Source organism: Apis dorsata, unplaced genomic scaffold, assembly GCF_000469605.1.
Source record: "Apis dorsata unplaced genomic scaffold, Apis dorsata 1.3 scaffold_983, whole genome shotgun sequence".
Taxonomy (NCBI): Eukaryota; Metazoa; Arthropoda; class Insecta; order Hymenoptera; family Apidae; genus Apis; species Apis dorsata.
In genome coordinates, this window is record NW_006264086.1 from 25,874 (window position 1) to 38,028 (window position 12,155).

Consider the following 12,155-nt stretch of genomic DNA (forward strand, 5'->3'; position numbering starts at 1 on the left):
TTTAATACATTTTTAGGATATTCCTAGATGTCTTTAAACATCGTAAAAATCTTTAAATTTTTTTATATTATTTGATTTTCGAATAAATAAATAATAAATAAATAAAATTATTATATTATATTTTTATATTTTATATTATATTAATTTTAACAATTTTTTAATATATATATATATATAATTTTCAATATTTTTATATATATATGTAACTAATAGTTTATTTTTAAAATCTCTTAACATTGATTCTTTCTATTATTATTCTATTTTGAAAAAAATTAAGTAAATAATAAATATATAAATTGCAACTTATGATTATTATTCTAATTTGATGTTATATTTATAAAATTACATGATTTAAAAAATTGAAATAATTGATTATTGATTATTATAATCTCAATTTACCGCATCAATTTCTTATTATTCTGAATCTTTAATTAATAAATATTAATAGTGAAGTATTAATATTTTAAATTAATAATAAAATTTGAATTCAAAATATATAATTGAATATGAAACATATGAAATGTATAAATACACATAAATATAAATAAATAATAATATAATAAATAAAAATTTTTATTTATTGAATCAGTTTTTGTGAATAACTTAAAAGCAACAATAGTTTTATTTATATGATGTTTTTAATCATAATAAATAATAGCTATTAATATAATAGTTATATAAAAAAATATATAGATTTATAAAAAGAATTTGCGGTTGGTAACCTTTGAAGTTTCGTAACCTTGGTTGAGAGTATTACAATTGCGCATGCGCTTGAACACGCAGCCACGCGATAACTGTCTAAAAGTAGTGAATCATTGTTGCAATGTTGTTAGTAAGTTTGTGCGCTTTTTTTTAATCTTGATAAAATAAGAAAAGAAAAAATTGTTATCACTATAATTAATAAAAAATATTAATTCTAAGAAAAAATGGTCAATGCTATGAAATTATCTCTTGGTTCACGATGTGTCAAATATCTGATGTTCATCTTCAATCTATTCTTCGTTGTGAGTAATTTTTATTTTCTTTATTAATAACTCTTAGTTATTTTAAATACTCTAATAAATTTATTAGTATTAATTTTCATATTTGATTTTTTGAAAAATTTAAAGATAATAAATCATTTCGTATATTGTATAAATAATGAAATATTCTTTTAATTTGATTATGAATCATAATAAAAGTGCAGCACAATTCAAAAAGTTATAATTAAACAATTTTATATGATTTTATTCGCTTTTTATTTATTAAATTATAAAAATTTTACTAATATGATAATCTTATATATACGTTATTCTTTTTATAAATTATTGTGATTAATAACGCAAAACACATTAATTTCATACTAACCTAAGTATAACCTAAATATCGATATAAATATCGATATAGTATTTTATAAAAACTACCAATCAATATCATAGTGAAATAATCTAAATATTATAATATAATTATTATTTAAATTATTATTTAAAAATGTAAAACTAATAGTTTATTATAAAACTAATAGTTTATAAATATTTGTCATAGTGACATTGCGTATCATTCACGATTTATTTATCTTAAATTTAACTTTTATTTTTAAACTATATATAGATTGTTTTCTTCAAAATAAATATTATAACGAAATTATAATATGTATATGTAAAAATTAACGAAATATTTTTAGTTCTTTTATTATAAATTATATTTTTATAAAAAAAATTGGAAATGGATAAAATATATCTATAAATATGTAAATATAAATATACTTAAATATATATAATAAAAATATATTTATAATAATAATATTTTGTTATTTTTAATAACTTTATTATATAATGATTCAATTAAACAATTTTTAAAATTAATATAACATCTATCAATATCAATATGTAAAAGTAAAAATATATTTGAATATTTAAAAATTTTTTTCTTATTAAATAAGAACATTAAATATTCATTAAAATTTCTTGTTTTAAATGATAAAAATTTGAATAAAATTATAAACTTTAATAATAATTATAATAAACTATTATTAAGTTTTCAATATATTCATTGATTATAATAAATTATTTATAAAATTTAAATATGTTATGATAAAATTACTTTAAAATAATATGAAAACTTTCCTAAGTTTATTTGATTAAAAATTCTAAAAATTGTTTTCTTATGAAAATAAAAAAAATATTCCGCTGCGGACAGGATTCGAACCTGCGCGGGTAGAACCCAATGGATTTCAAGTCCATCTCCTTAACCGCTCGGACACCGCAGCATTTAAAATCAAGGTTTATTGTATAAGAATAAGAATTGTATATATATTGAAAAAGTAAATATTTTAATTTTATATTTTGTATATGATTTTTTCTGATCAATTTCTTTCAATACTAAAAAAATGAAATTTATACATTAAAAAATTGACATCAATTAATTGTATTTGAACAAAATACAAATATATAATTTTATAAAATAATTTATAGTTATTAATATTTTATTTTGTGACTATTTTTAATTATTTTTAATATAATAATTGTTATTTAAACAAAATAATTGTTATATATATATTAAGTAATTTGTAATGTAAAAAATATAAAAATGTAAAAAATCATAATATAATACTATAATATAATAATATAATCATAATATATTTTAGGAAAAATATTTAATATATGTACATAATGGAAAAAAATTTGTAAATATCTGCAATTTATAAAAGTCGTTCTCATTTTTTTAAATCATGGCTTCATATTAGCCTTGTTTCTCTTCTCAGTGAGTAATTGGATATAATAGAACTTTTAATCTGATTTTCTATTGATTCAATTTACAATGTAAATAGATCTAAATAATTGATTCAATAAATGCTTAAATCGAATTGCTGAATCACATGCAATAAATAATTAGATTGCAAATATTTATATAAATTTATATTTTTATGAAAATGATTAAATAGAATTTAATTAGAGATTAATTGCTTTATTTTTTAAGTTATAATAAATATTTAATTTTAATTACTTTATCGATTATATTATTTTCGTATATTTATTATATTTTTGATAAATAATGATAAAAAGGAACTGGGAATTTATTAAAGATTAAAGTATTTTAGAAAAAATTACTGATTTTATAATGAATTAAAATATTATTACTATATTATTATTATATTTTTTCAAATTTAAGTTGTAATTAATTCGAGATAAAAAAATATTATATACAAAATATTATTTTCAGATCACCGGTATAATTTTATTATCCATTGGAATTGTGATTCATGGAGTTTATCATAATTACCAACATTTCTTGGATAATAAATTTTTATCAGTTCCTTCTTTATTGATTGCAATCGGTGCAATTATTTTTTTTATTGCCTTTTTCGGATGTTGTGGTGCTGTACGCGAGAATTATTGCATGATAATTACGGTATTTATAATATTAATAATATAAAAATATTTGGTAATATTATTTATTATTTTATAAAATTTCCATTACAGTTTCAAAATATAATAAATCATGAATAAAATTACAATGAATAATTTCATTGTAATCAAAATAAAATAGTAGAATCAAATAAGAACTATTATGTTTTTATTTCAATGTATATTATTATTTTACGTAAATATATTATCAATGTTTTTTTCTTCTTGTTATAAAAAATTGATTAATAAAATATTTTATTAATCATAAATCAGATTAATTTAATACTTTTTTTTCACTTATATTATAATGAAATAACATTATATATATGTATTATATATATATATTTTAAAAAATATAAATATTTGTATAATTTTCAACTTACTTAATTTCTTAATTCTAGTTTACATCGTTGTTGATCATCGTTTTTATTTTGGAACTCTCAGGTGGTATATCAGGATATGTTTTGAGAGCTAGAGCATCGTCGATTATTCAAAATAAAATGAAAGATACAATGAAGATGTATACTGATAATAAAGAAATAGCATATGTTTGGGATAAACTTCAGCAAGATGTAAAATATTTTTTCTTTTTATTTTTGATAAGTTTTTTATTTATTTATTTATACTATTTGTATTATATAATTGATATATTATATAATATATCAATTATTTCTGAATTTAAATAATAAATAAATTTGATAAATTTAATTTTTAAATATCTAAAAATTAAAATGAAATTATAGATTTATAAAATTAATATAAAATTAAATTATCATAGAAATGTTATTTATTCTAGTTTAATTGTTGTGGGACAAAAAATGCAAGCGATTGGATGAATACTATATCTGCACTTCCGCTCTCATGTTGTAACATTGAAATGGGGGCTGTAGGATCGGTAAATTGTACTCTTGGATCTTTAACATTGCATTCTCAAGGTTGTTATTCTGAGTTTGTTTCTTTTATTAACTCCCACGCTCTGCAACTTGGTGGCGTTGCCATTGGAATTGCTTTCGTTCAGGTAATTAATATACATATAAATTAAAAATAAAATATAACAAATAATTAGAAATTAAATATAAATTTTAATAATATAAAGAAACAAGAATTACATAATTTTTCCAATATAAACTTAGTAAAAAATATTCATATATGAAAAAATCTATTATTTTAATTATTAATAACAATTAAATTGTTATTCATTTCAGGCAATAGGAATCTGGTTTTCAGTTTTCTTAGCGCGATCGATTAGAAATAGTTATGAAACTGTATAACATTTTTCAAGGATTTGAAAATCTTTACATATGATATTTTAAATTAAAAGTTAATTGTAAACAAAAATATTATTATAATTATGATTTCATTTTAAATCAAAAATTTTTATTATAATAGTAATATATTTTATTTTCAAAACTATAAAATCAAGAAACAATTAAATAAAATTAATAAATATTATGTTACAATGTATATATAAATAATAAATATTTAAATTTTTTTTTTATTTTAAACGATAGTGGAAAATATTTAAGATATAATGATTCGAATAATTTATTTTTTAATTACATTTATTATAATAAATGTTATAATTAAATTTAATAATTTTGAACATCGAAAAAATTAAATTAAAACTTAATAAATTTAATAAATAAGGATGATCAATATATGATATGCATTTAATAAGAAAGAAGTTTAAAAATGGAATAGTACGATATATATTTTCCTTTTTTGATCTTATTGTAAAATAAATCTTATTGTAAAAAGGCGTTCTTATTTTTATAATTTTAGAAATAAAATTTACATTCATAGAATGTAATTTACATTCTGGTTTTTAGACCAAACATTTATTACTTATAATAATAAATCTTTACAGTGATATTATATTGTTATCATAATTATTATTTTTTTTAATAATAATAATATATTCTTTGATTATTTAAACTCTTATGAAATAATAAATCATTATTTATTGCACAATGGAAAGAAGATATGTTTTTTTTATAAAGAGAATGAATACGAAGAAATATTGATTAATTAAATTTTTTTTAGATTATGTTCTTATTTCGGAATTATTTAAATTGTATCCTAAATATTTTCCAATATTATTAAAAATAAAAAAAATATCTTTCAATGATATATATACTCTATATATATATAATACTTCTAATAAAAAATATAAAGTAATTTATATTTGAATAAAAAAGAAAAATATTATGTATTCAATAAAATTTAAGTGAAATAAAGAAATATAAAACAAAAATTTTTCATGTTTATTAAAAAACCAAATTTTTTTATATTATTTATTTTTTTATATTATTCTTTTTATTTTTTCTTACGTATAATAATATTTATACAATTATACGTTTAGAAGTTGAATGATATATTTAATAAAAAAGAAATAATATAATAGTAATATATAAAACATATTTTAATGACAATCTTTTGTTTTATACAATAATACAACGTATCTTAAAATTATATTGCATAAAATATAAAATATAATTAAATTAGATTATGTGTTCTAAAATTATTAAAATAGTTTTATACTAATAATTTTATCGTATTTTATCATATAATAATCGTATTCTTAATATGATTTTTCATTTCACGATTTCATAAATTAACGATTTTATAAATCATTATTTTAAGTATTGTTTTGTTAAGTTTTGTGAAATCCCGATTGCATGATTATCGCGCGGAAAAATAATTGCCTGAAAATCGTTAGTCCGAAAGCTACTTGGTAATCAGTTTTGAATTAAAGTGAGTGATTAATATTTTTTTCATTTTAATCTTATTTCTTATGAATAATTTTTATTCATTTTTAAAATATAAGTCAAATTAAATTAAAATAATCGATAAAATTAAAATATTATATTTTGTGATTTATGTAACATAGTACAAGAATAATAAACAAATAAACAATCGACACGTTTATTATTACATATACTTCTCATTTTTTTTATAAATTGTAAATAATTTTCAATTCATTGTATTTCTATTATCATTTATTCATTTAATTCATTTCATTGTATGAATGAAATAATTATCATTTTAATCAATGCTTTTTTACATACCAATCTTGATAAATTCGTTTATAATTTTGATTAAAAGAAAACTGGAATTAAATGGCTCTATTTTAAGCAAGGAAAAAGAATTCTTTCCTTGATTTGAAATAGAATCTGCCACAGGTCGTAATAGTTTTCAGCGTATGAATAATGAACGTGTGCTGAATTACCCACACGATACATAGTACGCATGAGTCATATTCTGTTTTCACGCATGGGCGTAGTGACCGGTCGATGTGCCAGTGTCGAGTATTTCACAATCTTTTTACTAAATATTAATCTTTTGCTAAATATCATATGATGTAAATCATTGTATGCGATTAATATCTGTATTATTTATTTATAAATAATTTTAAATTAAATAAATTTTTGTTCTAAATTTTATATAATATATAGATTAATCCCTTCTTATTTCTTATCATTATATTCATATATATTATTTATATTTATATACGAAAAAATTTTTTTCTTCCCAATTCGTAAAATTTATGAAGAATAGATTTGTATTCTTAAATATAATATAGATTTATATAATTTTATTTATTCATAAAATATTTATATTTTTTTTTGAGAAAATACATTTTATTTTAAAATGTTCTTTATTTAAAATCATTTTTTAACATATCAGATATATTTATTAAGAAAATATTTTAACATCTTTTAAGTTTTACATAAATAAACAATGCAACTTCATTCAACTTTTATTTAATTTACTTACATTTATTTTTTCTTTAAATACAATCCGATAAAATATAATTAATTTTCTGATAATCTAATCTGAAGTATAACAGTTATCAATATAACAATATATATTATATATATTATTATATTTATATTACCAAGTTTTTCGATTTATACAAACGATTTTACAAATATGATATTATTTGAAAAATATTAAAAATTTTATTTAATAATGAAAATAACGATTACTCATTATCATTTGTAATTGTATATCATGACATATTTGAAATCGTATTAGAATTAATTTTTACTCGAACAATAATAATTTTTCTCGATTATATAGCTATTACAATAGGAGTTTTTTGCATACAAAAGAAGAAACAGGAACAGATAAATATTTGAGTAAGAGAAGTAGAAGAAAGAGAGAAGAAAAAAAAGAAAAAAACAAAGATGCTTGTAAAAACACGTAAGCAAACAGCGCTACGTGTGTCGTTGGTACGTATACCGCTTTATCAGTAGATAATACGATACATCGAATCGAGTTTAGATGTTTCCACGTTCAGTTCCGTAGTGCACCTGCGTGAAAGAGGATTCTCAGACACCAAAATGGCTGCCACACACCTCGATGTTGGTCTACGTTGCATCAAGTATCTGCTTTGCGCGGTTAACTCCCTCTTTGTGGTCTGTAACCACATTCTTTCATCTACTTTTCATCTGTCCTTCGAAGATCATTATGTCGCGTTTATATACATATGAGGCTGATTTTTCTACTGCTTATATTAAACAAATACGTATTTTTCTAATTATGCGAATTATGCGTGTATCGTGTTTAATATTTATTTCGTTCATTCAACAAACGATTCGATTATCTTTTTGAATTTTCAATATTTTCTTATATTATCGATAATTAATTTCATTCACATTATATCTTCAATTTTCTATCGAATGTATATATAATATCAATAATTTATGATTTGATCAATATTGCATTAATTATTTCATGTCAATTTTTCTATCGAGATAGATAAATACATATATATATGTGTGTGTGTGTGTGTGTATGTATGTAACACGATACATGCATAATACGATACAGATATCAAAGTACGGCAGACTTTAACGGATCTGTATCTATGAGACAGTTTTAAACGTTATACAATTGATCGAATTTATTGAAATCTATGAAATATATGAAAAACGAATGAAACGTCAAAATAAATCAAAATATTTACGAATAATCGATTAGTAAACAAATTAGTTAGAGACAATAACTGATATTTACATAAAAGCAAATTGAAAGGCAATATCATATCGAAAATTTAAAAAATTGTACTATGAATCATAATAATGCGAATAATAAGAGAAACAATAAGTAGGCAAATATTAATCGAATCGCGAGGGAAAAACGAGGACGATGGTAAATGATGTCGAGGTTGGCTAGGATTGTAACAACGTGTGGTGTCCAAGTAGAAAAAGCAACAAGAATAACCGTATACTCGGCCCTGAGATTCAACAAGTTAGGTCAACCCTCAGATACGAGCATGGATCAAAGTTCTACCCTATCGTTCGAACGAACAAAAGGGATCGATATCGACCGAGTGAAGTTGACCCCGATGAATTATTACTCTAATGCACAAGTTTTGCAACGTCGCGAACTATCCATGTCATCCCCCTTCTTTCTTTTTCCCCCCATTTTCATCATTACATTCCGACCAATCAATAAGTTGAAAAAAAATTAAAATCTTAAAATGTTATACACATATCTGTATAATTCGAATTAGAATTTTTATTTTTTTTTATTGATCGAAAAAAAGTTGAGACAATATACGAATTGAAATTAAATTTTTTTGCGTAAATATGTGAAAATTGATTTACAAGCAATTGGAACATCTAATTCTTGAAATAAAAATGGAAATTCTTGTTTTTTTTTTTGCAATCGATATCAAAATTGGAAAGATTTATTTTGCAAACATGAATAACTTCTCTTATCATTTCAGATAGACAATCTCTTGATAATGATAAGAGAGTTTCTATGTTTTATTATTATCTAAAATAGATTTTTATATTCAGAAAAAAAAAATATTTTTTTAAGTGATATGGGTTCGATAACCCTATTCAAAAGAAATTAAAAAATCGATTACGTTAGAAATGAATTATTCTTTAAATATAACTTCTATGGAGTAGAAATTTTAATTTTATAACTTTAAGAAGCTTATATATAAAAAATTATTAAACTTAAATTCGATTCAATTTAAAATAATATCAACCATAAATCGATCGATATCAACCATAAATGGTAGTTTAAATCTTTTTACTCCATAAAATTTTATAAAATCTAACGTATTAACTCCATTTTTTGGTATCTATTAAAATTTTCCGCCTATTTTCAAAAGAATAATAATATTGAAATTAAATTTAAGTGAACAAAATAAAAATTTGCTTTTTATAAATTCTATTATACAAATTATTAAAATGAAATAAATGTTATTCTAATATTTTTTAATGTATTAATTTTTCTATAATTCTTTGTTATTTCATATAGCCTTTTATATATTAATTACAAAATCGAACATTATTGAAAAAAAAAAAGAATTTATAAAATTTCTAACATCAACTATAATAGAAGAAAAAAAATACTTTTCGTGTAATTTCTTTAAACTTTTTTTTTAAATTTTTAAAAATAATTTTTTATAAAAATAATAATTTCAATATTTTATTTTTATATATTTCATTATATATAAAACTTTCATATACGATTACGATAAATGTTAAAAAAATCTTTTACATTAATAAAAAAATGTATATTACTTAAAATACAAATCTGACTATAATAAACTATGATTGATGCAAATATAAATATACAGTGAATAAGTTACATCATATCTCCAAAAGCTCATTCCCTTGACAAGAGTTCTCTATCGTTTAATATGGGTATATTCATTTAAATAATATTCAAGATTCAAAAGTTTAAGCATAAAAAATAATATTATTGTTAAAAATATTATAATAATATCAATAATATAAATTACTATATTAATTTTTTTATTAATTAAAAAAATAAGGAAATTTATTTCTGAAAAATATATATTCAATTATATATATAAAATATTAATACAGTTCAAATTTATGTATAATTTAATATTTCACTTATATAATTTGCAAATATGAATTCTTTATCTATAAATATTTTTTAAAACATAAATATTTAAAAAAAAAATAATTAAAATTTTCCATTCTAACATTTTTTATGTATAATTTTCTCATAAAATTATAATCTATAATTTATTATCTATTTACAGTTAACGGGAGTAATGATAATATCTGTAGGAACAACAATTTATGCTGTTTATGAAGATTTCTCTCATTTTCTGGATCCCAGCTATTTTTCTCCAGCAACTCTTTTAATTGTTGTTGGAATATTCGTTTTTATAATAGCTTTTCTAGGATGTTGTGGAGCTCTTAGAGAAAGTACTTGCATGGTTCTAGTGGTAAATATTTAATTATCTTTTTTATATTTGTATATGCACATATACATAGATTAGTATCAAATAAATATTAATATAGTATATTTCTTCTTTATATAAATCGTTAATTTTAATATTACTTATATGTGTATATATATAGTTTGGCAAATAATCAAAATTTATTATATTTCTAGTTTGCAGTATCACTTTCGTTCGTTCTTGTATTAGAATTAGCAGCTGCAATTGCAGCTTATGCTCTTCAAGATGGAATAAAGAATCTTCTTGCCGAGAAAATTAACATTACTATGCATCAATATGGAAAGAATGTAGAAGCTACGGAAGCTATCGATTTTCTACAATCGAAAGTAATAAATTTTATTAAATTTTACGAATTATAATACATATACACTACATACATTTACGTACATATAAATTTATATTTACATATATATTAAACAAATATCATTTATTTAAACAGAAAAACTAAATTTATTGTTTTACGTTTAAATATAGAAAAGATTTCTTTAACCATTCTAACATTTAGCAAAATTACTTAATATTTTTAAATGATATGTTTAAATGTATACTATATATAATACTTATTAATATGTTATCTCATAAAATATATTATTTAATAGCTTTATTGTTGCGGATACAATGGATATAAAGATTGGGAAGAAATTATGAAGGAACAAAAATTTCCTTCATCTTGTCAATCAAATATTCCATCAGAAAATAATACATGCATTTACGACGATAAAGGAATTTTATGTTCTGAATTTTATACGACTGGATGTATACAAAATCTTTCAATCATTATTCATAGGAGTGCACTTTATATCGGTACTGGAGCTATAGCTATTGCTCTTATTCAGGTTCGTATTTATATATATCATATTTTTTTAATTTTTTTAATTATAAAAATATTGTTAATTAATATTCGATAAAAGAAAAAAGTATTATATAAAATTCAATATTAATATATATTTTAGTTAATTTAACTATTTATTTTCAGTTAACAGGAATAATGTTTGCCTGTATGTTAGGCAAAGCAATAAGAAGACAAAAAACAGAAAGGGAGAGACGTAAATGGGAATTAAGGGAAAGTTTAGTCAATGGTTACCAACCATTAGGAAAATCAGATCCTTTCACTACCTTTCCTGTTGTTTATATGTCTTCTGATTCTGTGAAGAATTTTTAGGATTTTTTATTAATTTTTATTGAAATAATTTTATTTAAAGTAATACTTTTCAATTTCTTAAAACTTTAAAAATATTTTTATTTTGTACAAAAATTATTTTTCTTTTCTTTACGTTTTTTTTTTTAATTAAAATTAATTTCTATATGTTATTTCAAATTTAATATTTCCTTAAATATAGAAATTTGTATTGTTTATATAAAAATATAATTGTAGATAATATATATTATTATATATATATATAAAATTAATATATTTCTATAATACGTAACATATAATGTGTATTTAAATATTTTGTACAAATTAAATATATATTTTATTGGAATAAATTTTTTTTAGATTTAATTACATTTTATCAAAAAACTGA

The 12,155-nt window shown here is 19.7% G+C and overlaps 2 protein-coding genes and 1 non-coding gene across 3 annotated transcripts; 2 read left to right on the forward strand and 1 right to left on the reverse strand.

Annotated features, from left to right (window-relative positions):
* The first annotated feature begins 746 nt into the window (after positions 1-746).
* On the forward strand, positions 747-4,850 carry LOC102678007 (CD63 antigen-like). The gene is made up of 5 exons (XM_006624014.2): positions 747-1,004; positions 3,202-3,390; positions 3,788-3,958; positions 4,183-4,404; positions 4,592-4,850. Exons 1-5 carry the CDS (start codon positions 927-929, stop codon positions 4,655-4,657), a joined length of 726 nt encoding a protein of 241 aa, XP_006624077.1. The 5' UTR covers positions 747-926; the 3' UTR covers positions 4,658-4,850.
* On the reverse strand, positions 2,167-2,248 carry Trnas-uga. The gene has a single exon. It is a non-coding gene; the product is annotated as a tRNA-Ser (tRNA).
* Positions 4,851-7,630: 2,780 nt separating the features above from the next.
* Positions 7,631-12,119, forward strand: LOC116184838 (CD63 antigen-like). Its single transcript, XM_006624013.2, has 5 exons — positions 7,631-7,807; positions 10,426-10,614; positions 10,785-10,955; positions 11,229-11,465; positions 11,606-12,119. Exons 1-5 carry the CDS (start codon positions 7,733-7,735, stop codon positions 11,789-11,791), a joined length of 858 nt encoding a protein of 285 aa, XP_006624076.1. The 5' UTR covers positions 7,631-7,732; the 3' UTR covers positions 11,792-12,119.
* The last annotated feature ends 36 nt before the right edge of the window (positions 12,120-12,155 follow it).

Coding starts and splice junctions, on each gene's coding strand:
- LOC116184838 (XM_006624013.2), top strand. CDS start 7,733: ATGGCTGCCACACACCTCGATGTTGGTCTACGTTGCATCAAGTATCTG. Junction 10,615..10,784: donor GTACTTGCATGGTTCTAGTG/GTAAATATTTAA, acceptor TTATATTTCTAG/TTTGCAGTATCACTTTCGTT. Junction 11,466..11,605: donor TAGCTATTGCTCTTATTCAG/GTTCGTATTTAT, acceptor ATTTATTTTCAG/TTAACAGGAATAATGTTTGC.
- LOC102678007 (XM_006624014.2), top strand. CDS start 927: ATGGTCAATGCTATGAAATTATCTCTTGGTTCACGATGTGTCAAATAT. Junction 3,959..4,182: donor GGGATAAACTTCAGCAAGAT/GTAAAATATTTT, acceptor TATTTATTCTAG/TTTAATTGTTGTGGGACAAA. Junction 4,405..4,591: donor TTGGAATTGCTTTCGTTCAG/GTAATTAATATA, acceptor TATTCATTTCAG/GCAATAGGAATCTGGTTTTC.